The sequence below is a fragment of the Stegostoma tigrinum genome, chromosome 11 (assembly GCF_030684315.1).
Source record: "Stegostoma tigrinum isolate sSteTig4 chromosome 11, sSteTig4.hap1, whole genome shotgun sequence".
NCBI classification, from domain to species: Eukaryota; Metazoa; Chordata; class Chondrichthyes; order Orectolobiformes; family Stegostomatidae; genus Stegostoma; species Stegostoma tigrinum.
In genome coordinates this window covers 18567159-18594182 of record NC_081364.1, presented here as the reverse complement: position 1 = coordinate 18594182, position 27024 = coordinate 18567159, and the positions used below count along the sequence as shown (strand labels likewise).

The window sequence follows — 27024 nt, the reverse complement described above, 5'->3', positions numbered from 1 at the left end:
AAAGGGTGACTTGGTGATGGGATACTGGCCTCTGTGCAGTCACTTCAAATACATTACATATTATAATACATTTAAAGGCATGATGGAGGGTGGGAGAGTGTCAAATTAGCTGTGGGTGTCATTATAATTCTGACTGAAGTGCCTGGATTATGCACTGTGTAGAAGATTTGGTGGATGCCTAGGCACATGGATATTTACATTGGGAGACTTGGGAGTGCAAAACTCCTAAAATAGAATTTAACATTTTTCCATTCTAAGTGATGTGGCTGATTTGAAAGTCTTCCTGCAGTGCAGGTTTCTAATACAAGTGTATGACTCCCTAAATTCCAGACCTAGAAATGGCTTCAGTTATTTTAAGCCACATTTAACTGATCAGTGTAGCAGAGCATTTTTAAACTCATTCACCTATCCTTTGTAAAATGCTTCAATAATACTGGGGCCAGACTTATTACTCCAGAGATCCAAATAATGATAAGGGTGCCTCAGTTTGAATTCAATGATGGTAGATGGTGGAATTTGAATTCAATAAAAATCTAGAACTACAAGTCTAATGGTGACCATGAAACCATTGTCATAAAACCCTATTTCATTCACTAATATCCTTACCAAGTCTGGCCCCTACATGTGGCTCCAGACCCAATGGTTCACTCTTAGCTGCCTCTCTGGGCAACTAGGAATGGGCAACACATGCTGGCCTAGCCCACATTCTGTAAATAAATAAAAGTTGTATTTGATTGCCTATTTAATGCATATTTCACACTAAGAAAGTAATCAAGTTGACATTTATTGAAAATTCATTACAGGACCAGTTACTCATCAGTACACTATGAGGATTAAATGCCACAAATGTTAAAACTTACACTTGTTTCATCTTTAATCCACAAATTAACATAAGGACATCTGATGTGGGGGACATGCATTGAGCTGGGGATTCACCATTGGATGGTTCTCATTCTGATTTCTAACTCTTTAAGGGTTGATTTGGCGAGTGTGTCTGACTGATAAATGGGAGACGAGATCAGAGTTCTTGTGTTACAATACGCAACTGGGATTATCAAAACAAGGTTCAATCGTAGCAAGGCTGCAAAAAGATAACTTAAAACAGTGCAAAAAACCCTTGGTGAGTCTAGGAGTATAGTTCTTCTGGTTCTTTTCACTTTATATTTAAAACTGGTAGGTGACAATGCAGTAAAATGATTGCATTTTTGGAAAAATTCATTTCCATCAGTCTTGTTTAATTTTTCATGTTAATTTTAATCCCCATGACTTCTTTATTATTTTATATATATAATGATTCATGTTGTGGTATGATTCAATGTATATTTGCAGTCCAACTGTTACCTTCTCCAGGTCGAAATGTTCCATTGCCGAGTCCAGATCAAGGGTTTTAGTAGTTTTTTAAAATCAACCAGCTCAGTAATGGTTATGACACACCTCCAGAGCAAGTAAGATTGCACCCAGGCCTCCTGTCTCAAAAAGTAGTAACACTGCTGCTGTGCTACAAAAGTCCTTTCTACCTTTATCACTATTTAGCAAAGGAGTAGAGGCATTGCAGCTGATCCCATCTTCATCCACTCAGTGGGAGGGAGAAGAGCTATCATTATTGAACTTGAACCTAACCTCTACTATCCACTTTCCAGTTAATCTCCCAAAGGCCAATGGATATGACAGAGCACAGGAGTACAGCAGACAGTTCCTCTTTGTATAAACTAAGGAACTGTGGAATGGTCATACCAGATAAAATAAAAGTGAAAACAAAATGGAAAAATTGCATTTAATGATCATGGAAGACATGTAAATTTGTCAGGTAACATCAACTGCATAGAAAATCCCTTGCATTACTAACTGAGGCAGTCAACTCAAATAAGCACTGTTACCACTGCTAAACTGAACAACCAGCAAACACTGGAGTATGCACCTGCAGTCATCCTGATCTCTGAAGCTACAAGCCATTGCACAGTGTTTACCCAATGGTGAACAGCAAAACATCTGGAACTTTTGTAACTGGCACGATCCCTTATGGTCTGTGGCATAAATTGTACCTTCTACCGCACAGTTGTATAAATCTCAAGTGGATTTTATTTCTATAAAAGGAATTGGCAGTATTTCAATACTTCTTCACATCGTATCACATGGCCCAGAGGCAAGTACAGAAAGATTTGAAACAAAATCAAACAGTATATCAGGTTGGCTGGATTGGAATTAAGGAGAAGAATAGCACTGTAGAAGAAAGGGGGAAAACAGACTTTGAGCCCTGATGGTATCCCCACATATATTTCTAGAAAACATTGTTGGGTGTGGGATGGAAGGAAAAGAAAATCTTTCTGGAAAGCTATACAGTGTCAGTTTTAACATCACATTTGGAAGGACTGGCAATGGCACAGCTGCCAAGGAAATGCTACACTATCGGAATACCTGGCCAAAACATTACTTTCACATACAGCAAAAACCCAAACTAGCAAAGCACAACATCCAGATTTCTGAAAGACAGACTTCCACCTTTTACAAACAAGACTAGTTGGCCACAACAGAGACAGCCTGCTGGAATGCAATGTCAACAGTTCAAAACAGGCAGGGTTCAATATCGCTCCTTTTGTCAGTTCAGAAGCACAGCACTCAAGAAAAGATGAACATTAAGCCAATTTTTCAAAAGTAACGACATCCAGCTTGTTTATGTAATTGGGCTTAACTGTCCAACAGCTTTAGAATGCTCTCTCTCTCCTTCAGTGCCTTCCACGCTTGATCCTTTTCTTTCTTTGTAGGCGTGCGTTTCTTCTGGCGAGCTGCCATGATCTTTCGGAAAGCATCCATTACTTCATTGTCCGCTATTCTCACTCGTTGCCGTAACTCCTGTTTTTTTAACTCCTCTTTGGCAAGTCTGCATTTAAATAAGAGTCAGTCAGTCAGTAAGATTAGAAAGGAAGCTGAGGATCTGTGGATCAATACACACCCTGCTTCTCTTGTAACGTAGGCTTAGTTTTTAATCTTGGGGTGGGAAGAGAGTTTTGAAACAAGCTTATTGGACTGAACAAAACAACTTCTGAAGGTCTAATTTTCAAGTTGGAGATCTCCGAGAAAGAATTTCACAAATGGTTCAAATGGATAAAGGAGGTGATGTTTCAAATAAAGTAAATGAAGACACAAATCATCTGGAAAAAGCTGTTAACCACAAGGCATGAGCATGTTGCTAGTTCATTAATAACTTAATGACTATTCCTTATAACAACCTGGGAAGCATTTAGTAACACAAGTCCCAGTTAATCTGCATTCTCTGGTTCAACAGAGGAGCTGACTTGCTCATCTGCTACTTGATGTGTTGAAGTGATGTAAAGCATGTTCTTTCATAAGAAATGGTCCAACTGAAGAAAAGCCCAGACATTTTGGGGTGGGACAGGACAGGGAAAGTGGTTATTTGAACACCACCCCACTCCTTCCACTGACACCACTGTTCCCTGACTCAATAAAGACCAGCCAAAAGTCAAACCGAAATAAAATATTCAATGACAGCAAAATAATGTACTTGCTGTAACTCTAAACTAACAACAAGAATCAAAATGCAGGAAAAACTCAGCAACTCAAGCGGCACATATGAGAAAAAAAAAATTATATTCATGTTTCAGGTCAATAAGCTTACACCTAAAGGTTCTGATTAAACTAAAAAGCCACCTGAAAGTCATTAATTCAGTTTCTTTCTCTAACTGTGCATGTGTTTGAACTGCTCAATATTTACCACATTTTCTCTTTTTCTTATGGAATACTTAAAGACACGTATGATGGAAGTGGATCTTAAGGCTATTAAATGATGGCCTGGTTTTCTGTCCCAGATATCCTATAGTCCATGTCAGTGCTTACACTCCACCCAAGCCTCCTCTCACTTATCCTAATTTAATTCTATCATCATAGCACACTTCTTTTCTTCCTTACATGCAAAGGATATTGCTTCTTTTTCTTTTAAATAGAGGTAACGGCAATGGATTGGCTTGAGGTTGGCAGCATCCTTAAAAGCTTTTCTTCGTCTGTGCAGCAGAAGTGCAGGCAATATGTGCCTTTAACCAATCAGGACCTATGCATTCAAATTCTCAACTTAAACCTCTCCATCTCCTTTTCCTCTTCCAAAATCTTTCTTAAAGTCTCTTTGACAAATCTTTTATTAACATCTCATGTCTCCTTCTTTATCCCAGAGCCTATAGTTTTATCAGATAAAGGGAACTGCAGATGCTGGAGAATCTAAGATAACAAAGTGGAGAGCTGGATGAACACAACAGGCCAAGCAGCATCTTCGAAGCAGAAAAGTTGACGTTTCGGGCCTAGACCCTTCATCAGAAAAATCTGATGCATCTGATGAAGGGTCTAGGCCTGAAGCGTCAGCTTTTCTGCTCCTAAGGTGCTGCTTGGCCTGCTATGTTCATCTTGCTCCACACTTTGTTATCCATATTTTTATCCTTGTGTTTCAATTGGTGGCATTTATTGATGTTAAAGGAACAATATAAATGCAACTTTTTGTTGAAGGCTGCAGCAGCAAACAGGAGATCGTTTTTTTTACAGAACCAAACTTTTTTTTTAATTAAACACATTCACCTGCAAGATTACTGGCTGAATAAAGAACCCATCACGTTAGAATGAAGGAATTGCCACCAGCCTGTCCTTTGAAGCAGAGCTTATTTCATTATTTCACCCCACTTGCATTCCAAATTCAGTACTAGTGCATTCAACCCCACCTGAGAAGTTCCTGTTTCTTCGCTCGATTGTGTGTACTGATGGCTTTCAACTCAGCCTGCCGCTTGCGCAGCTCTGCCAGAACTTCATCTTCAGAGTCTTCGGTAGGTCGGTCCTCAGAATCTAGAAGACCCTGAGCAATTAGTTCCTCCTTAATTCGTGCTTCGAGAGACTTTGTGTGGGGTACGCTGCAACACACACATTGAATATTTAACCCATGTTATTTAACAGATCAGGTCAGATAAACAATACATAAAAAGGGAAAAATTGTAAATGCACACCAAGAAAATGGTCAATTGGATTGATATTAAGCTCAGAAGAACAATTTTGACTGAAGAGCTAGCACATAATATAACTGCCTGTCTGGAAATCTTTCATTTAGCAGTACAATCTGCTGAGCATCCAACCCTTATGACTAGACTAGAGCAGCTTATCAGTTAAAAATAGAAGTAAAAGATGTTGGCAGAACAAAGTGTATCGGTGACATTTCTCCCTTCACGTTATTTTGCAGGTGAGTGGAATGAGTGTTGTGGCCCTCCACAAGGTCAGAAGTGGGTTGCTTGCACAATGTTCAGCACCATTTTTGGCTCCTCAGGTACTGAAACAGTCTGTGCCCACATACAGTGAAGTTGGAAAAGATTCAATCTAGGAGAAATAAGTGGTGAATAGCATTCACATCTCACTTGTGCCAGCCAATAACTATCTCCAATGGCAGAGAATCTAACCATCATTCCACTGACATTCAATGGCAGTACCATTGCTGAACATCTGTCTGCCAACATCCTGGGTGTTACCATTGACTTGGAAGTGATTTGGACTAGCCATTACAATACTGAGGCTACAAGAGTAAGTAAGAAGCTGAGAATTCGGCAGTGAATGACTCATCTCTTGACTCTCAAAGCCTGTCCACCATCAGCAAGGTATAACCATGAAAGAGTACTCTCCAATTGCCTGGAAGAATAAAGCTCCAACATGCTTTGGGAAGCTCAACACTTTGTAGGGCAAAACAGTCACCTGATTGGCACTACCCTAACAGTCACTTCCTCCCCCCAGTGGAAGCAGAATGTACTTATTACATGATGCACTGCAGCAAATCCCCAACGCTCCCTTGACAGCACCTTCCAAATCCACAACCTCCGCTGGCTAGAACAGAAAGTCTGCAGATGTACTGGGATGCTACCACCTGCAAGTTCCTTTCCAAAATCACACAACGTCCTAACATGCAGCTGGGTCAAAATCCTGGAACACCCTTCCTAAAAGCACTATGGATGTATCAACATCAAATGGACTGTATGTGATCCAAGAAGTCAGCACAATTAATGCTCGCAGAAATGTATTGATCTTGTGAACGAATAGATTTTAAATAAGGTAGAAATAGGGAATTTGTCTTTATTCTAAGTTGTTCATTAGATTGCAGCTATTCCAGTGAAATAGTGACTAGCTTCCAATTATGAATTATTTTATACGACGTTATATAATCTGAATGACAGCAGCTTCCTGAAAAGAAAATAATTTCCCCATCCTGTAATGTTTTCTCCCTTGGCATCAAATAGCAAAGAATGCATTTCTGTAGATATTCTTAAATATTTAGAGCAACATTACTGTCTATAGAGCTCACCTAAAGGCCTTATTCTGACTTCGAGGGGAGGTGCTTGCTCCTTCAGTTCCAACGTCTTTCCCAGTCATCTCTGGTATGGGAGAATCTTCCATCGGTGAAATAATATTCTCCTGAGAAAGGAGAGGAAATCGCAGAACAGATCAGCAATGATGAAGATATGGGTATGAAATTAATCTCGAAGGAAAATAGAAGTCCTTTAAACATAGTGGAACAACACTGAGGAAAATCCCTTCACTTCTACTACGTTTGAAAATTCACAAATTAAGAACATGAAGGGTGACGCAAATAGTGAAGGATCAATTTCTTTTAATACGTTATCACAGTTATACGGTTTTCTCCTTTATTCAATGTTAAAACCAGGAAGGAGACTAAAATGATTTAAATTATAACTTAGCCAGCATATAGTACAATGATATAACTGGCTTTAGTATTTCAAGGTTGACTAGATCTAGATTAGGCCTTTGGGTACTGCATGTTTGGATTTGACAGCGACTGTATCCCCAGTTGAATACTCCACCGATAATTATCTTTTGGGATGATATTTGACCACTTTTATGAGACACTAGGAGGAAATCCACCATCTTTGGAATGATACCCCAACAAGAAGACAGCACTTTCAGAACAGAACAGAGAGGAAAAAGAATTGATAAATAAAAAGAATTAAAAAACAAATCTCACTAATTCCAACCTAGTCCTTCATCATTTTTCACCATGCTGGGATCAGTTCTGACAAAAGGTTGCAGAAGAACATTAAATCAATATTTCCTTTGTCAATTGCTGGACAACCTGCAGTTTGTTGCCAGCATAATTTCTTTAACTAATTAAAAAAAAGTCATGCTTCTAATGATCTTTCACCCAGTCATGAGACTGCACCGCTTAATCGGCCACGTTTCACATTGTAGAGCTACCACAACATGACCCTTGCGGAGAAAATAGTTTTTCTTTTGGATTCATAACCAATTCCTCAGTCTACTGAGGTATGGACAGCTCTCCTTCTACCTCAGTGAACTCTCAAACAACTCAAAGCCAATCAAGCAAAAATAACAAACCACACCCAATCTTGAACTACTCTAGCAATTCAGTGGGTGAAAGGAGCATGTAGTATGGAACAGAGGTGTATAATATTTAAGTTCAGTCATGGGTGGGAAAGGGTGGAACTTCGATTTTATGCATCTTTTCTGAATCACTGCAAATTTACTTTTCTTCAACATGATAGATTTTTCAGATTTTCAATAAATCAGTAATTGCTGAAACAGACAGGTTTCTCATCTCACCTCCACCAAAGCTTGGAGTAATCTCTGAGTGAGGGGCCCAAAAGGAGATCCATCTTCAGGCTGATCATGCTGCTCTTTCTTCAGCAAAGCATCCACATCTAACAGCAGTGATACCAAACAAAAAACATCTTCTCAGTTACAATAAAAATTAGCATTTATGTGATTACACGGTGTAGAGCTGGATGAACACAGCAGACCAAGCAGCATCAGAGGAGCAGGAAGACTGACATTTCGAGCCTAGAACCTTCCTCAAAAACAAAAGCCTGTCAATATAACCAGCCCAGATTTGTTCTACATAATTACTGATAGCTGCAGCCTTTTCTTACAGTTTAAAGAGCAGAGGATTTAAAAATACCTCTCAATCATAACAGTTAAATAGACAATTGTCCTTTAAAACCTTTTATATCTACTTCATGAATTCCTAACTTCCATACTGTGGATTAAGTCCCTTGAAATAGCTAAAATGGGATCTGTTTCAATTTAAAAGCCCCTACTGGCAAAAATTGGACTGTTTGGAAATGGGGTGCAACTTGCACATCTGGCTTCTTCTCTCTGGTTTTAAAGATGCTGCAAAAATCCAGCACTAAATGTTTCAAAAATCAAACAGTAATGTTACTGTGATTGCACCCCATAAATCAGAGACTGATGTTTTCATACCACCACATGTTGCTTAACATCATTTTTCCTCATGTTGTCTCTGGTGCTTTTGACAACTATTTTAAACCTGTGCCCTCTGATAGCTGCCATTAGAAGGAGTCTCTCTTATTTTGTCTGTCTAAACCTTCCTTGATTTCAAATAGTTCAATGAAATTCTTGGTGCATTTTCCCAGCACAGACCGTTGTGGGCTTATTTCTTTGAAAAACTTATTTTTCAGGATACCACCAAATTACCCCTATCCACACTTGGACATTATAGATAGTTGTTCATAACATGTCAACTTTGTCTCAGTTGGCTGCAATCTTGTCTCTCAAGCAGAAGAGCACAAAACACTGACATCCCAGCGTAGCAGAGGCAAATCTGACAATCAGATGAGATGTTAAATGTAGTCCTCTGGACACAAAAGACTCTATGACACCTAATTCAAAGAAGAGCAGTAGAATTAATCCAGTGTTCTGGCTACTTTTACCCAAAAACAGGCTACCCAGCCAATATTTGTGGGTTATTTGCAGCTGTTTATGGTCTTCAAAATGGCAGCCTACACGAGTGCAGTGTTTCCTACTCTATAACAATGACCGTATGTTAATATGCACTTCATTGATCATTAAGTGCTTTGGGATATCTGAGTTATAAACGGGGCTACATAAATCCCAGGGCCACATATCAAGAGCAGGGAAGATGAGATTAGATTGGATAGCTCTTTTTTGGCCAGGACAGATACAATGACTCTCCTTCAGTCCATTAAGATTTCTAACTTCTATGCTGAACACCTTCATCAAATCTCTGCTTCTGCTCCCTGGAAATTCAAGGAAATCTCTTCTATACCTTTTCGGAAACTTTCCTTCATTCCTAATGTGTAGGAGGCCAGAACCAGATTCAATATTTCAATTGGTGCCAATTAATGTTTTGTATAGGTTTAGAAAATTTCAAGGCTTTTGCACCAAGTGCCTCTACCTATAAAGCCCAGAAAAAAACATGCTCTATTAGGTGCTTTTCCACCTTCGATGATTTGTGCACAAACAACCCAATCTCTCTCTCTTTTTGCATTCCCTTTAAAATTGTGCCATTAGCATTGACGTACCTTCTAGTAAATGTTGCCACAGAAGGATACAAAGCTGAGGTGCAGTGAGGTCATGGAGGAAATTTTAGATGTGAGCAAAGAATTAACTAACTATTAGGGTTAAAGGGAACCAGTGCAGAACCATAATGGTGAAAGATGATGGGTGAATGGGACACACTGCAGGAACAGTTTTAGAATTTTAATCCAACTGTCCAGATATGTCATGACTCACTGAGCAGGTGGGACTTTGGTGTAGTTTTAGAAAGGGTAGCATTGAGTCAGCATTAACAAGATGCTATGTGTTTTATTGAGCTGCTTCCTCAACAGGAAAAGATGGGATAGCAGAAGGCAGCACAGGCAGCAAGCTTTGAAGGTTGAGCACGATTGCCAGTAATTGGGATGGGAATTAAGTCAATCCCTCCTTCGCGAGTGGCAAACCGTTAGATGCAGATCAGATGCATCTGGCAGATCTTATTGGTCGGCTTCATGCAGCAATTTTCTAGAGCAGCTTAAAATCAAACATTGAAAGAATTCCCAGCATGGAATTCAATAAACTGGATAATGAAAGAGAATGCATGAATGAGCTATTATTAAAAAAATAAAATGCAACACTTTCGAATCGAGTGTGTCAGTGTCAGCAGCTCAGGTCCCTTTAAGAGTCAATCAGAATAGTTCCTAAACTGATTGAGAGTAGAACATAGAACATAGAACATAGAACAGTACAGCACAGAACAGGCCCTTCAGCCCACAATGTTGTGCCGACCATTGATCCTCATGTATGCACCCTCAAATTTCTGTGACCATATGCATGTCCAGCAGTCTCTTAAATGACCCCAATGACCTTGCTTCCACAACTGCTGCTGGCAATGCATTCCATGCTCTCACAACTCTCTGTGTAAAGAACCCGCCTCTGACATCCCCTCTATACTTTCCTCCAACCAGCTTAAAACTATGACCCCTCGTGCTAGCCATTTCTGCCCTGGGAAATAGTCTCTGGCTATCAACTCTATCTATGCCTCTCATTATCTTGTATACCTCAATTAGGTCCCTCTCCTCCTCCTTTTCTCCAATGAAAAGAGACCGAGCTCAGTCAACCTCTCTTCATAAGATAAACCCTCCAGTCCAGGCAGCATCCTGGTAAACCTCCTCTGAACCCTCTCCAAAGCATCCACATCTTTCCTATAATAGGGCGACCAGAACTGGATGCAGTATTCCAAGTGCGGTCTAACCAAAGTTTTATAGAGCTGCAACAAGATCTCACGGCTCTTAAACTCAATCCCCCTGTTAATGAAAGCCAAAACACCATATGCTTTCTTAACAACCCTGTCCACTTGGGTGGCCATTTTAAGGGATCTATGTATCTGCACACCAAGATCCCTCTGTTCCTCCACACTGCCAAGAATCCTATCCTTAATCCTGTACTCAGCTTTCAAATTCGACCTTCCAAAATGCATCACCTCGCATTTATCCAGGTTGAACTCCATCTGCCACCTCTCAGCCCATTTCTGCATCCTGTCAATGTCCCGCTGCAGCCTACAACAGCCCTTTATACTGTCAACGACACCTCCGACCTTTGTGTCGTCTGCAAACTTGCTGACGCATCCTTCAATCCCCTCATCCAAGTCATTAATAAAAATTACAAACAGTAGAGGCCCAAGGACAGAGCCCTGTGGAACCCCACTCACCACTGACTTCCAGGCAGAATATTTTCCTTCTACTATCACTCGCTGTCTTCTGTTGGCCAGCCAATTCTGTATCCAAGCAGCTAAGTTCCCCTGTATCCCATTCCTCCTGACCTTCTGAATGAGCCTACCATGGGGAACCTTATCAAATGCCTTACTGAACTCCATATACACCACATCCACAGCTCGACCCTCATCAACTTTTCTAGTCACATCCTCAAAAAACTCGATAAGGTTTGTGAGGCATGACCTACCCCTCACAAAGCCGTGCTGACTGTATTCGATCAAGCCATGCTCTTCCAGATGGTCATAAATCCTATCCCTCAGAATCCTTTCTAACACCTTGCAGACGACAGACGTGAGACTTACTGGTCTGTAATTGCCGGGGATTTCGCTATTTCCTTTCTTGAAGAGAGGAATTACATTTGCCTCTCTCCAGTCCTCAGGTACAACTCCAGTGGAGAGCGAGGATGCAAAGATCTTCGCAAGTGGCGAAGCAATTGCATTTCTCGCTTCCCAAAGCAGCCGAGGACAAATCTGGTCCGGGCCTGGCGACTTGTCAATCTTAATGTTTGACAAAATTTTCAGCACATCAGCTTCCTCTATCTCTATCCATTCCAGCATGCACACCTGCTCTTCAAAGGTTTCATTCACACAAAGTTTGTTTCTTTCGTAAAGACAGAAGCAAAAAACTCATTTAGGGCTTCCCCTACCTCCTCAGACTCCACACACAAGTTCCCTATGCTAGCCCTGATCGGCCCTACTCTTTCTTTGACCATTCTCTTATTCCTCACATAAGTGTAAAATGCCTTTGTGTTTTCCCTGATTCCTTCTGCCAAGCCTTTCTCGTGCCCCCTCCTGGCTCTCCTCAGACCATTTTTGAGCTCCTTCCTTGCCTGCATGTAATCCTCTCTAGCTGAACTTGACCCTAGCTTCCTCCACCTTATGTAAGCTACCTTCTTCCTTTTCTCAAGAAGCTCCACCGCTCTCATCATCCAAGGTCCCTTTATCTTACCCCTTCTTGCCTGTCTCAGAGGGACATATTTACTCATCACTCGCAACAACTGTTCCTTAAACAGTCTCCACGTCTATAGTTCCCTTACCATGGAACAATTGCTCCCAGTCCATGCTTCCTAACTCATGTCTAATCGCGTCACAGTTTCCTCTTCCCCAATTAAATATCCTCCCATTTTGCCTGATCCTCCCCTTCTCCATAGCTATGTAGAATGTGAGGCAGTTATGGTCACTATCACCAAAATGCTCTCCCACCACAAGATCTGATACCTGCCCCGGCTCGTTTCCGAGCACCAAGTCTAGAATGGCCTCTCCCCTCGTCGGCCTGTCAACGTACTGCGTTAGGAAACTCTCCTGAACACACCTTACGAAAACAGCTCCATTCAAATCTTCTGCTCGAAGGAGGTTCCAATTAATATTAGGAAAATTAAAGTCACCCATTACAACAACCCTACTACGTCCACACTTTTCCAAAATCTGTCGACCTATGCTTTCTTCAATCTCCCTGCTGCTATTGGGGGGCCTGTAGTAAACCCCTAACGAGGTGACTACTCCCTTGCTGTTCCAAATTTCCACCCACACTGACTCAGTAGGCAGATCTTCCTCGACAATGGAAGCTTCTGTAGCTGTGATACCCTCTCTGATTAGTAGTGCTACACCCTCTCCTCTTTTTCCCCCCTCCCTATTCTTTTTAAATGTTCTAAACCCTGGAACATCCAGCAACCATTCCTGCCCATGAGAAACCCATGTCTCTGTTTTGGCCACAACATCATAGCACCAGGTACTGATCCATGCTCTAAGTTCATCACTTTTATTCCTGATACTCCTTGCATTAAAGCAAACACACTTTAACCGATCCCTTGGTTCCTTCCCACTAGCTGGTCTACCTCTTGCTACTGCCTCACCTGCATCAACTCTCACCTCTGGTATACAGCTCAGGTTCCCACCCCCCTGCCATACTAGTTTAAACCCTCTCGAACTACTCGAGCAAACCTTCCACCCAGGACATTGGTCCCCTTCCAGTTCAGATGCAACCCGTCCTACTTGTACAGGTCCCACCTTCCCCAGAAGGCATTCCAATTATCTACATATCTGAAGCCCTCCCTCCTACACCAGCTGCGTAGCCACGTGTTAAGCTGCGCCCGCTCCCTGTTCCTCACCTCGCTATCTCATGGCACCAGTAGTAAGCTAGAGAACACTACTCTGTTCGTCCTGCTTTGCAGCTTCCATCCTAACTCCCTGAAATCACTTTTTATATCCTCAACCCTATTTCTGGCTATATCATTTGTGCCAATATGTAACATGATTTCTGGCTGTTCACCGTCCCCTTTTAGAACCTTATACACCAGATCGGAGACGTCCCGGACCCTGGCACCAGGGAGGCAACATACCTTCCGGGAATCCCGATCCTGACCACAAAATCTCCTGTCAATTCCCCTAACTATCGAGTCCCCTACCATGAGTACTTTTCTATTATGCCCCCTTCCCTTCTTTGCCACAGTGTCAGGCTCAGTGCCAGAGAACTGACTACTATGGCTTTCCTCTGGTAGGTCATTCCCCCCCAGCAGTATCCAAAACGGTATACTTATTGCTGAGGGGAATGCCCACAGGGGATCTCTGCACTGTCTGTCTGTCCCCTTTCCTCCCCCTAACTGTAACCCATCTATCCTTGTCCTGAGCCTTAGGAGTGACCAACTCCCGGTAACTCCTCTCAATTACCCCCTCTGCCTCCCGAATGATCCGTAGTTCATCCAGCTCCAGCTCCATTTCCCTAACACGGTTTTCAAGGAGCTGTAGTTGGGTGCACTTCCCGCAGATGTAGCCAGCGGAGACGTGTGCCACGTCTCCCAACTGCGACATTCTGCAGGAGGAGCAAGCAACTGCCCTAGCATCCATACCCCACATTTGTTTACACATTCTCCCCGTGTCTGCATGTGTTTCCTCTGGGTGCTCCGGTTTCCTCCCACAGTCCAAAGATGTATAGGCTAGGTGGATTGGCCACGCTCAATTGCCCGTAGTGTTCGGGGTATGTGGTTTGGAGGGGGATGGGTCTGTGTGCGATGCTTCAAGGGGTGGTGTGGACTTGTTGGGCTGAAGGGCCTGTTTCCACACTGTAGGGAATCTAAACTAATCTAAACTCCAGTGAATTTCATCCTAACCAATCAGTGCTGTCCTTACACGTAAGCCTTGCCATTCCAGGAATCAGTCTCATCAACTGTGTGAATAGCGTCCATAGCCAGAACATCCTTCCTCAGATAAGAATTCCAAATTTGCACGTACCACCTCAGGTGTGGTCTCACTAAGATCCTGTACAATTTCAGTAAGACATCCCTGCTCCTGTACTCAAATGCTCTAACTCTGCAGGTCAAAATACCATTTGCCTTCTTCACCCCCTGCTACACCTGCATGCTTACTGTCAGTGACCTATGTTTTCCTAGTTTTGTAATCCAACTGGATAGTCTTGAACTTATCCACATTATATTTCATCTGCCTTGCATTTTCGCCCCACTCACTCAACTCCAAGTCACACTGAAGCATATTTGCATCCTCCTCACAGATCACTGTCCTAAACCTGCAAGCTTGCAGATACAATATTCGAGTTTTCTCATTTACATAACTAATAGATGATGTGAGTACCTGGCGTCCATCACTGACCCCTGCAGTACCACACTGGTCACTGGCTGGCACACAAGAAATGACTGGCACACAGACGCAATCAGTTCTGTATCCCCCTGAATACCCAATCTCACATGCTCTAACTTTACTTGCTAATCTCTTCTGTGGGACCTTCTGAACGCCTTCTCAAAGCGCACATTAGCCACATCCACTGGCTTTTCAACTCCAAATGTTGCATTCTTGAAACATTCCAGCAGTTTTGTCCAGCATGATTTCCCTTTCATAAATCCATACTGACTCTACTTCTGTCACTGTATCCAGTGTTACGTTAAGGTCTATAGTTCTCAGGCTTTTCCCTACATCCCTTCGAAAACAAAGGCAGAAGATGAGCCATTTCTGGCCATCTGGCACCCCACATGTATTTATAGATGATACCAATATTTTTGCAATTTCTTCCCTTACTTCCCATAATGTCTTGGGATACATTAGATCAGGTGCTGGAGATTTATCCATCTTCATATTTGCAAGATATTTAACACTTCCTCTCCTGCAACATGAACTGTTTCCAAAATATCAAAAATTATTTGAGTTCTTTAGCCTCCTTCATTACAACTTGTCCATGCCGACCAGGCTTCCCAAACTGAACGAGTCCCACTTGCTTGAGTTGGGTCCATATCCCTCTAAAGCTTTCCTATTCACGTACCTGTACAAATGTCTTTTAAATGTTGGAAGTGTACCTGCATCTACAACTTCCTTTGGCAGTTCATTCCACATAGAAACGACCCTCTGTTTGAAACAGCTCCCCCTTGTTTACCTTTAAATCTTTCTCCTCTCCATTTAAAAATATACCCTCCAGATTTGGACTCCCCTATCCAAGGGAGAAGACACTTGTTGTACACTTTATACCCCTCATGATTTTATAAACCTCTCTAAAGTCATCCCTCAACCTCCTATTTTCCAGTGAAGTCCCAGTCTCTCCTCATAACTCATACCCTCCAGTACTGGTAACCTATAGACTGTAAGAGTAGCATGAAGCCACACAGAGTAGAAAGTTAATCCAACCACGAGAAGCATAACCCAGTCTCCATCTCTTTGGCCCTTCGTCAAATAGTCTGGCAAAAGCAACTGTCCAACTTCATACATGGAGAGTGAACGTTTCAGCTGGTAGGTGATGCTCATTGGACTGTGTTCATGCCGCAGTACTCCTGACCAATATAATAACATCACTGAACAGTTTGGTTAGAAAGGGTTAAAAAAAGAAGTGTTTTATCAAGTACATGATTTCCCTCTCCAACTCCATTTTGATCTAGTCCCCTCCCTGGTTTCTTCCCCTTTTTTGTTATTGTGACATTGCCTTTGCTAGGCAGTGCAGATTAACCAGGTGCTTGGGTGGTAGGTTTTGCAGAATTTAAGAAGAGCCAGGTTCTAGGCCTCTTGTGCTACTGACAGGCCCAGGTTCAAGACCCACTTGTTCCAGAAGTGTCACAATATGTCTGAACAAGTTGACTGAAAATATCTATAAGAGTTGGTTCTCTGGTCCCTTCCCTTGTTTGCCCACTTAAATTATTTTTGGTGTTATCATTTGTAATTTATTCGATGGGGCAGCACGGTGACTCAGTGGTTAACGCAGCTACCTCACAGCACCAGGGACATAGGATCAATTCCACTCTCGGGTGACTTTCTGTGTGGAGTTTCCTCCGGGTGCACCAGTTTCCACCTACACGCCAAAGATGTGCAGGTTAGGTGAATTGGCTATACTAAATTGCCCATAGTGTCCAGGGATATGCAGGTTAGGGATGGGAAATGCAGGGTTACAGGGATTCAGTAAGTCTGGGTGGAATGCTATTCAGAGGGTCGGTGGTAACTCAGTGGACTGAATGACCTGCTTCCACACTGTAGGAATTCTATGATTCTAATTTGTAAAGTTGCTGATGGGTTTTTTCATATTTAAAAAAAACAGCTGGGTTATTACTCGTTAATTGGCATAAGACACAGGTGGAGAAGCAGGCCATTCAGCCCATCAAGTCTGCTCTGCCATTCAATGAGGCCATGGTTGATTTTATAATCATAGAATCATATGATACAGAAGAAGCCCTTTGGCCCATCAGGTCTGTACCACCAAAAATACAGCACTACGTACACCAGTCCAACTTTCCTGCACTAGGCTCATTACCCTGAATGTTACAACGCTTCAAGAGTTCATCTAGCTACTGTTTAAAGGTTGTGATGTTACCTCCCTCAACTACACTCCCATCACTTTCTGGGTGAAAGGACTTTTCCTCCGCACCAACTGCATTTCACTTGGGTCCCCATATTCCTGACCCTTCGATTAAGGAGAACTGCTGCTTTCTCTATTCACCCTGTGGATGCTCCTCAATCTTATTAAGGTGGAAACTGGTGTTTGAGCTAAATAATAGATGGTGAATAAAGCTCTTGAAAATCGCCGGAAGTCTCATGCTGCCGAATTCGCAACATGGATAATGGTTTATTGAACAGTGAGCAGCTCATTGCGAGTTGAGTTCACCTTTTGAGTCGAATTCAGCTAAAGCTCCGAGCATGCCTTTCTTCTTTTCTGCAGCGGCTGCAGCACGGGCACCTTCCTTCTGCTCCTCTAGAAGGTCCTCCTGCGCCCATCGCTGGGAATAATGCTTCCCCAGAGGGGGAATCTATGCAAACAGAAAAATGTTAGAGATTTAAATAACATGGTGATTGAATCATAGAATTGTACAGCATGGAAACAGACCCTTTGATTCAACTCATTCATGCTGACCAGATATCCTAAGGCAATTTAGTCCTATTTGCTAACATTCGGCCCCTATCCTTCTAAATCCTTCCTATTCATGTGCCCATCCAGATCCCTTTTAAATGTGGTAATTGTACCAGCCTCAGCCACTTCCTCTGGCAGATCACTGCATACACACACCACCCTATGCGAGAAAAACTTGCTCCCTTGGTCCCTTTTACATCTTTCCTGTCTCACTTTAAACCTATGCCCTCTGGTTTTGGACTTCCCTATCCTGGGAAAAACCTATTCATGCCCCTCATGATTCTTTAAAGCTCTTTATGTTATGGAATCACACTCCAACAGAACACGTACACAGTTGAACCAATCCTTCTTAAACAATGTCATATTGATCATAGCCATTCGTATATAGCAGTGCCATTCACAGCTCACACTCCAGAACACGCATTGTGTGTTCAGCTGTGCTGCTTCACTATTCCTGTTTTTCTAATGAATACACAAATGCCCCATTTCCTCTCTTCCTTTGGCAAATGTAATTGAAAAAACATTGAAACTCACCTTTCAGCTCATTGTATATAATGGCTTCAAGAAGGCCTCCAGCCTGCTCACCCAGTTGGGAATTGTGTCCCAAAGAGAGACAGATGTCTCTTTAAAACCATCTCGCATGCAGTTTTGATGGGAGCTGATAATTAGGAACACCCACTGGTTGCGAAGGATAACAAACCACATTATTAACAGATACTAAATTCACTTCCCTTATTTTTGAGCTGATTATTGACTACACAATCAGCAAACAAAAAACAAAGAAAGAAAATTGGAGTGAAAGGAAGAATAGCAATGTTGGCTTGTAATTACTTTAATCTAAGTGGGGATTTACATCTGGACTAAACTAATTCCCATTATGGAATGCTTGATAATGTTACTAATCCTCTGTCCAGCAATAGTTTTCCCAAATGACTAATAAAACACACATTCACATGTAAACAATACTCCCTCATACAATATCTTTAAACCTTCCCTCAAAATGTATCATCACCTTCAACCTGTTTCTGAAAATCTCTTTTAGTAGTGATTTTGGCCAACTACTCTCTCTTTTCTGACTCGCTCCCTCACTCACTTCATCTATACTGGTCTTTCACCTTGTAATACTCCGCCTCATCTTCAGGGGGTTTCAGTAGGTCCTCAAGGACACGGATCTCCTCATTGGTGATGTCAGCGCAGTACGGTTCCACTGATGCCCAGAACCTGCACGAGGCAATGTGAAGATGCTCACTGTTACTACAGAAAACTCAACGCTGGCATCCAATAAATGAGAAGCTGTTGTGAACAAAGTTACTCAAAAATCAGTCTGCAGCAACTCATGACTTTAGGTTCTGAACTGAGCTTATTTTAACCAACAGTCTGCAGAGTTTTGCCACTATTCAATGTATCTATGTTCGCTTGATAAAAGCGATGGAAAAACAGCGTCAAGAACAACAGCAAGAGAGACAAAGAACAGAGGCTCACAGAATTTAATTCATTTCCATTAAAGTAAACCAAATGGTGTTGCATGTATGTGAATGAGAGAAAGAGAAGCAATTTCAGATTTTTACTTCTCCTTGCATTAACTTTTCACCCTCTGGATAACTTGGGAAATAGGTTTGGGTTGGGGAAGAGTGTGTGTGTGAGAGAGAGAGAGAGAGAGAGAGAGAGAGAGAGAGAGAGAGAGAGAGAGAGAGAGAGAGAGAGAGAGAGAGAATACAAACAGTAAATAATGTGAAGTTGTGCAAACATAGCACAGCCTATTCCTGCAACATGTTCCTAGAGGGAATTAAACTCAATCAGGTCATACATTGCCTGCAGTTCCAATCTGACATAGACACAGAATGGAGTATGTGCTAAGTTCTCAGAGATCCTACCTGTTGGGGGCATCATTCTTTGGAATTCTGGGAACATCCAAGGGATCATCTGTAAATTCATACTCCTGTATTTTTGGCTGTAGGTTCTTTGATTTGGGGCGTCCAGGACCAGGTCCAGTTCCATGACTGCCTTTTCCATCGATTTTTTGTTTCTTGGGTTTTCCATGTTTCTGTGGTGTTCCATGGTCATGTTCCTTCCCAAATTTTAACAACCTCTTATCTCCTTTTTTATCCTGCCAGTCTGTGAGGATCTAAAGTTAACAGTTTAAATGCTCTTGAAAGACTGAAAAACATGTTACAGAGGTCTTTTAGATTAGTGATATGGATTCAAAAGAATTACCAATTTATCTACCTCAGTCAGAGAACACAAGCTTGTGGAAATTAGAACTGTAACAGTAGTGCATTTGAGAGCCCTTTTCTGAAACTGGCTACAGGTCAATGATAATGCCGAATACAAAATGTGAATTAGGGACAGACGTAGATCATTCAGCCCCTTAAACCTTCAGTAAGATCACGGTTAATGTATTTCTACTTCAAATTCCACATTCCCATCTAACCCCAAATAATTTTAGGTTACCTTGGCTCACAACAATCTGTTTACCTCCAGCTTAAAAACAATTAATGATTCCAACTCCACCACTTTGAGGCAGAGAGTCCCAAAGTAAGAGTCTCAGAAAACAAATCCCTCATCTCTATCCTAAAAGGGTGATGCCTAATTTTAGAACAGAGTCCCCTAGTTCTGGATTCACCCATGACAGGAAATATTCTTGTCAAGACCATTCAGGATCTTATAAACTTCAATCGAATTGGCCCTCACTCTTCCAAAATCCAGTGGAAATAAATCCAATCTGTTTGATTTTTCCTTATAAGGCAATGAATTTATTCCAGGTATCGATCTCCTCTGAACCACCTTCAGTGCAATCACATCCTTCCTTAAATAAGGAGACCTACAGTATTCAAGGTGCGGGCTCACCAATGCCCTGTAGAACTGAAGCACAATATCTTTACTTTTATATTAAATTTCTGTCACATTGAAGGATGGTATTCCTTCAGCATTCTTAACTACTTGCTGTACCTGCATACCAATTTTCTGTGACTCATGTGCTGGAACAACTACAACAGCCACCTCGGGGAGGCAGTGGCATTGTGGTGATATCACTGGGCAAATCACCCAAAATCCCAGGCTAATGAACAAAAGCTCAATTCCCAACATAGCAGATGTTGGAATTTTAATTCAATACAAAGCTAACCTAATTGCAACCACTGTTGTTTGCTGTAAAAACCCATCCTGATTCATGAAAGTCTTTCAGGGGAAGAAATCTGCCATCCTTACCCAGTCTGGCCTACGTCTGACTCCATATGCACTAATGTGTTTTGTTTCTTATTGGTAGATGAGGCAGTGAGGCCCACCTCCTATGGATAAATAAAAAGAAAAGATCCTCTGCACCTTGGAATTCTGCAGTTATTTTCCCTTTAAATAATACTTATGTTTTATTGTTCTCGTCAAATTATCATATTTTTCCACAATATATTCCACCTGTTAGATTTTTGCCTATTCACAACTTATATTCTTCATTCTTGTTATGGGACCTTCACATCATACTTTGCTACCTTTGTAACATCTGCAAATTTAGCCTTTATTACAATTAACTGGATGAGGGCATCAAAGTGTAAAGGTTTGAGGGCCCAGCACAGAACTTTGTGGGACCCATTCATCACATCCTGTTAATCTAAATAAAATTATCTGTTTTCTGCTAGGCAGCCAATCTTCCAATGCTCTCCATCACAACACCTACTTTTACATGTTAAACTGTTAATGTGGCACCTTGTCAAATTCCTTCCAGAAATCCAAGCACAGCACATTAACAGGCTCCCCTTTATCCACAGCACATGTTATTCCTCCAAAGAATTCCAATACATTAGTTATATATGATTTCCTATTCACTAAAATGTGCTAACCCTTCCCGGTAAACTTGAGTTTTTCCAAGTGCCCAGTTATAAGGTCCTTACCAATTAATCCTAACACATTACCCCAAAAGACATCAGGCTAACTGGTCCATAGTTTACTGTTTTCTCCCTCTGTCTCTTCTTGAAATTGTGTTATTTTTGTTACATTCCAGTTTGATGGAAACTTTCTAGAATCTAATTATATTTGTAAAATTAGCACCAACAAATTTACTAACACTTTTAATATCTTAGGATGAAATCTATCAGGGCCCAGGGACTCATTAACCTGCACCTCCATCTATTTGTTCAGTACTGCTTTCTTAGCATTACAATTTCACCAACCTACTCCCTTATTTCAACCTCCTGATTTACTGGGAAGACAGATATAAAATAATTATTCATTACATCTAACATTTCTTTTTTATCCACCATTAACTCCAAATTCTCACCCTCTCGAAAACCAACACTCAATTCACTTTTTTCCCCTTTATTAAATACCTATAGAAACTCCGGTCTGTTTTTACATTTCTAGCTAGTTTCTTCTCATTTTCTAATTTACTTTCCCGATTAACCTTTTAGTCATTCTCTGACGGTTCAATATTTGGACCTGTAATCTGACCTGCTACTCATCTTCATGCAATTAAATACTTTTCCTTAGATTTGAGGGTTTCCTTTAACTATTTAACCATATACGTTGGGTGTCCCCATTGGAACTTTTCTTTATAGTAGAAATGTAAATATTGAGAATTCTTAAATACTCTTAAGTGTCTGCCATTGCTTCTTGACTGATTTATTCCTAAGCCTAAATCCCAACTAACTCAGGTGTTCATGCCTTAATGATTCCAGGCCTTAATAACTTAGTGGAAAGAAGTGAATGTACTGTAGCCCAAGTTTCAGACAACACGAAAGTAGGTGGAAAGGTAAGTTGCGAGAAGGATACAAATACTTTACAGGGGGATGTTGATAGGTTAAGTAAGTGAGCAACAAGTCAGCAAATGGAGTATAATGTGGGAAAATGTGAAGTTGTTCATTTTGTAAGAGAGAACAAAACAACAGAGTATTATTTAAAAAAGACCATAAGAGGAAAACTTTCGAAAGCTGCAACACAAAGGGATTTGGAGGTACTTGTGCACAAAACACAAAACGCTAGCACACAGATGCAGCAGGTAATCAGGAAGACTAATGGAATTGGCGACTCTTCCTCAGAACTGAGGAGTTCTGAGGAAGGGTCACCAGATCTGAAATATTAACACTGTTATTTCTTACACAGATGCTGCCAGGCCTGCTGAGCTTTTCCAGCAACTTTGTTTTTGTTCCTGATTTACAGCATCCGAAGTTCTTTCAGTTTTTATTTAAGACTAATGGATGTTGGCCCTTATTATAAGGGTTTAGAGTATTAGAATAGGAATTCTTACTGAAAATGTTTAAGGTACTGGTGAGATCACATCTGGAGTACTGTGAACTGTTTTGGTCCTCTTATTTAAGGAAGTATATAATTTCATTGGAAACAGTTTGAGAGCGGGTTCACCAGGATGAGCCCTGGTATTGAGGGATTGTCTTATGAGCAATGATTAAACAGGTTGGGACTTTGCTCACTGGAGTTTAGAAGAATGAGGGTGATTTTATTGAGACATGTAGGATTCTTAAGGGGCTTGACTGGGTATATATTAAGAGGATGTTTTCCTTCATGGAAGAGTCTATGACCACAGTACAGAATCTCAGAATAAAGGAGCGCCAATTTAAGATTGAGATAGGTCGAATTTCTTCCGTCAGAGGGTTAAAAGTCTATGGAACGCTTTCTCACCGACAGCTGTGGGAGCAGAGTCCTTGTATACATTTAAGGCTGAGATGGATAGATTGTAGATCAGTGGCGAGTCAAGGATTACAGGAAGAGGACAGAAAAATGGACGTCAGGATTGTCAGAGATAATGGGGACTGCAGATGCTGGAGAATCCAAGGTAACCAAGTGTGAAGCTGGATGAACACAGCAGGCCAAGCAGCATCTCAGGAGCACAAAAGCTGCTTGGCCTGCTGTGTTCATCCAGCTTCACACTTTGTTGTCAGGATTGTCAGATCAGCCATGATCCTATTGAATGGTGCAGCAGGCGCAAGGAGCTGAACAGCCTACTTCTGTTCCTATTCTTTATGGTCTTATGCCCTCAGACTTGCCCTTAATTAGGTTTAAATGATTAGCCTTAGACCCGTTCTTCTCCCTTTCAAACTTGATGTAAAAATTCAATCATATTCGATCACTGCTACCCAAACGTGCCATTTCTCACATTACATAGGCATAGCCTGCTCCCTAGTTGGTTCCAGAACATGCTGCTCTCAAAAGTATTCTATGAATTCCTCATTGAAGGTACGACTGACAATATTTTTCCAGTTTATATGTAGATTAAAATTACTCAATTATTGTCCACTTTTTAGAAACTCCCAATATTTCCTCTTGTATATTTTGTTCTATATCATTTTTTTTGGTGGGGGAGGCATGCAGTACATCACTCCCACTGGTGATTTATTTCCTTTACAATTCCTCCATCAGACGAATTCTGGTCAGTTAGCATTCTGTTCAATGCAACTAACAGTTTAATGCAACATTCCTACCTGTGTTTCTGCCTCTAGAATTCGCAACCGCCGACTTGCTGAGCTCAAGAGAGTTTCCAGCTCCAGCTGTAATGTATCCAGTTCTTCGATTCCGATTCCATCATCCTCAGAGCGCGACAGCACAGCTGCATAGCGGGGACACATCTTCACGTGATCTACTGGCTTAAAGTCATGGAACTGCAGCGGGCAGTCTTTTAGTTCACTCATCTTGAGCACGTGGAAAGTTTGTCTAAGATCTGTAAAGAAATAAAAAACAATTCAAATTGAACATTGGTAGTTCTGATTAATAAGTGATATAGCAAATGGAAGGTTAACTATACACATGCAAGAAATGAAGGTTGTGAAGGGCTTCTCTAGTCGACCAACAGACTCATAGGTTCCAAATAGATTTTAAAAGCAAGTACTGCAATTGAAACAAGCTCTTCAAAGCCATCCCAGAAAAATCAGAGGGTCAGCAAGTATCCCTTGGCTCAAGGCCATGATTTTTCTAAGCGATAACATCAGTGGTGTGAAGGGCCATTAAAAATGTTTCAAAATGCCACCGATTTTTTTCTGTTTATTCCAGTGAAACAATTTATTTGCTGTGCATTTTGTCATTTATTCCAGATGAGTTTTCTAGTCAATGAGTCACTTGAAATTATAAATGCTAAACCAGTTTTACCAATTTCCTTTATTCAGCCAAACATCTGCCTCATTTTGCCTCAGTTTCCCAGGGTTTGCAGATTCAGCTGCCCTCTGTTTATTCTGTTTATTGCCTCTGCCCAACTATTCCATTACTTCATCTTCATGTATCTTCTGTAAAATGTCTTTTATATTGAGCCACAGAATTGTTACCATGTAGGAGAAAGCCATTTGGCCCCAGATGTCTGTGCCAGGTCTCCAAACTGAGCAAATAAAAACCCGATATAACTGTGGGTGCTGTAAATCAGAAACAAAAACAGAATTTGCTGGAAAATCTCAGCAGGTCTGGCAGCGTCTGTGAAGTGAATTCAGAGTTAATGTTTCGGGTCCAGTTCTAAGGAAGGGTCATCGGACCTGAAACATTAGTGCTGATTTCTCTTCACAGAAGCTGCCAGGCCTGCTAAGCTTTTCCAGCAAGTTCTCCAAACTGAGCATCTCACCTAGTGCCATTCTGCTGTTTTTTTCTCTGTAACCCTGCACATTCATCCTTTTCAGATAACCAGCAAATTCTGTTTTTACTACCTTAATTGAATCTTCTCCAAAATCCTCTCAGGAAGTGCATTCTAGACCTTAACCACACAGTGTATGAAAAACATCTTCCTCCTATCACATTTACTTTTTTAAAAACTGATGATTTTATACCTGTGCCCTCTCATTCTCAATCCTTCCACAGGTGGAAACATTTCTCCCTATTTACTCTGTCTAGACCTCAAATGACTTTGAATATTTCAGTCAGATCTCCTCTCAGTCTTCTCTTCTCAAAAAACTGTTCCAGTTTCTTCAATCGAAATTTTCTAACTGAAATTCCTTATTCCTAGAAACATTCTCTTCTGTATTCTCTCCAACAAGAAAATTATTTCTATTTTTGTTGTTTGATCTTTTTGTGCTCATCCGGGTAAAGGATGTAATCTGAAGCACATTTTATTTATAATGGGAGACTTGTAATGTAAACCTCTATTTACAGTTTCAGAGCAGCACAGTCAATAACAGAACCAAGATTCCTTTACTCTAACAGTGTTCTACTCTCAATTCACATGCACAGCTTGAGAACTCTGATCAACAACTGCAATTTTGTATTTTTGCCATATGAAATTGGGATTGGCCAATTTATTTCACATTATATCCTTACAGTTAGCTTTTAAACAATTGCTCTTGACTTGGATGTCAGACAGGTGAAAAGACATTGACTCCGTCACACAGAAGTACCTATTGATCAAAAATTAGCAGAACAAATTAAACGTCTGAAACTCTCATCAAACCAAAAGCAGATTGACTGTAAAAGGTGTTAATCGTTCACATAAAAGCAGACTTTTCAGGCGATAGGATCAAATCGTGCATTAGATGTAAAGCAAACAAATTTGGAAACAAGACTACACTATTCAACAAAGAGCAATGATGCGGTTGCTGGAAGACAATTGTATCATGGAATAAAATGACATTCAGTATTCATTTTCTGTCATCTCAGGTTTGTCAGCTGTTACTGACAGCAGTAAGAAACTATTTCCCCTGTCCTACTCCCTGCCTGCCTAACTTACAGGTAAGGCACTGTTAGACACAGGAAGGCCAGGGCATTAGTGGTGATACAAGATCAGTTTGTGTCAAGACCCCAGTTTGCAATTGCAGCTGCTAATGCACCTTTTCCTCATCCTGTAGTCAGCAATGGACCTGCTTTAACCACCTGATTCCAACATTGTGAAATAAAAGCTCTTTTTCTGTCCAAGTGCCCAGTAACCAAGACACAAAAATACCTGTAATTTCAAGCTGCAGTGCAATGAGGAACAGAATCCGTGGGTAGTTAAGGTAACAGACATTTGTTGCTATGTGCCGGCTCCCTCACATTTTCAACAGGACTTTGTTACCTTTTACCTGGGAACAGGCTCCATCTGCGACTTTACCACTACTAGGGAGAACGAGGGGATGTACAACACACAGTGGCCACCCTTCTCGCAGGCACCCGTGCAACAGCCGTGTCCTTCTCGCCTCTTCGCTAGGTTAATTAGTAATAGAGCGAAAGCGCCATGTAAAAAAATACACGTTCTGCGAAGTTGTGCAATCTTTAACCGTCACTCACCCCTAATTCTCATCCTACACTTTGTCATAGTGGTTCAGCCCACATCCTTTTCCGGTGCTTTTGGACCAGACCAATGCCATAGATAGAGGAGGGGGAAATATATAAAGCAACGTTTGTTATGAGCTTCTGGTGCGGCAAGGCCGGCTCTTTGGATCAACAACGTTTGACATACATATAATTTTATTCATTTTACAGCTTCACATAAATACCATGAAAATAAAATCCATACTTTTTGCAACGTAATTCTCAAAAGTTCACCAATTCCAGCGTGAGAAAAGTAAATACTACGCGGGGGGAGTGAAATTCAAAATCGATGATCATGTTGGCAGCACCTAAAGAGTAAGAAACAGGGAACAAAGCTTTAATTGATTGCTAAAGTTTGTGCAACTTCTGCACATGGAAAGTGGATGCAACTACGACAAAAACTACGGCAGAGCACTAG

General features: G+C 41.2%; 1 protein-coding gene across 4 annotated transcripts; it reads right to left on the bottom strand.

Annotated features, from left to right (window-relative positions):
• Positions 1-765: 765 nt before the first annotated feature.
• On the bottom strand, positions 766-26626 carry tada3l (transcriptional adaptor 3 (NGG1 homolog, yeast)-like). Of its 4 annotated transcripts, none has more exons than XM_048548102.1 (9): positions 26583-26626; positions 23831-24066; positions 19280-19530; positions 18521-18626; positions 17163-17304; positions 7609-7706; positions 6335-6444; positions 4719-4904; positions 766-2878 (listed from the first exon to the last, which is right to left on the bottom strand). In XM_048548102.1, the coding sequence occupies exons 1-9, from the start codon at positions 26608-26610 to the stop codon at positions 2686-2688; spliced, it is 1350 nt and encodes a 449-aa protein (XP_048404059.1). In that variant the 5' UTR covers positions 26611-26626; the 3' UTR covers positions 766-2685. The 4 variants fall into 4 exon arrangements, with proteins under 4 accessions (XP_048404059.1, XP_048404060.1, XP_048404063.1 ...); XM_048548103.1 differs by lacking the exon at positions 26583-26626 and adding an exon at positions 26260-26572; XM_048548106.1 differs by lacking the exon at positions 26583-26626 and adding an exon at positions 26371-26572.
• Between the last annotated feature and the right edge of the window lie 398 nt (positions 26627-27024).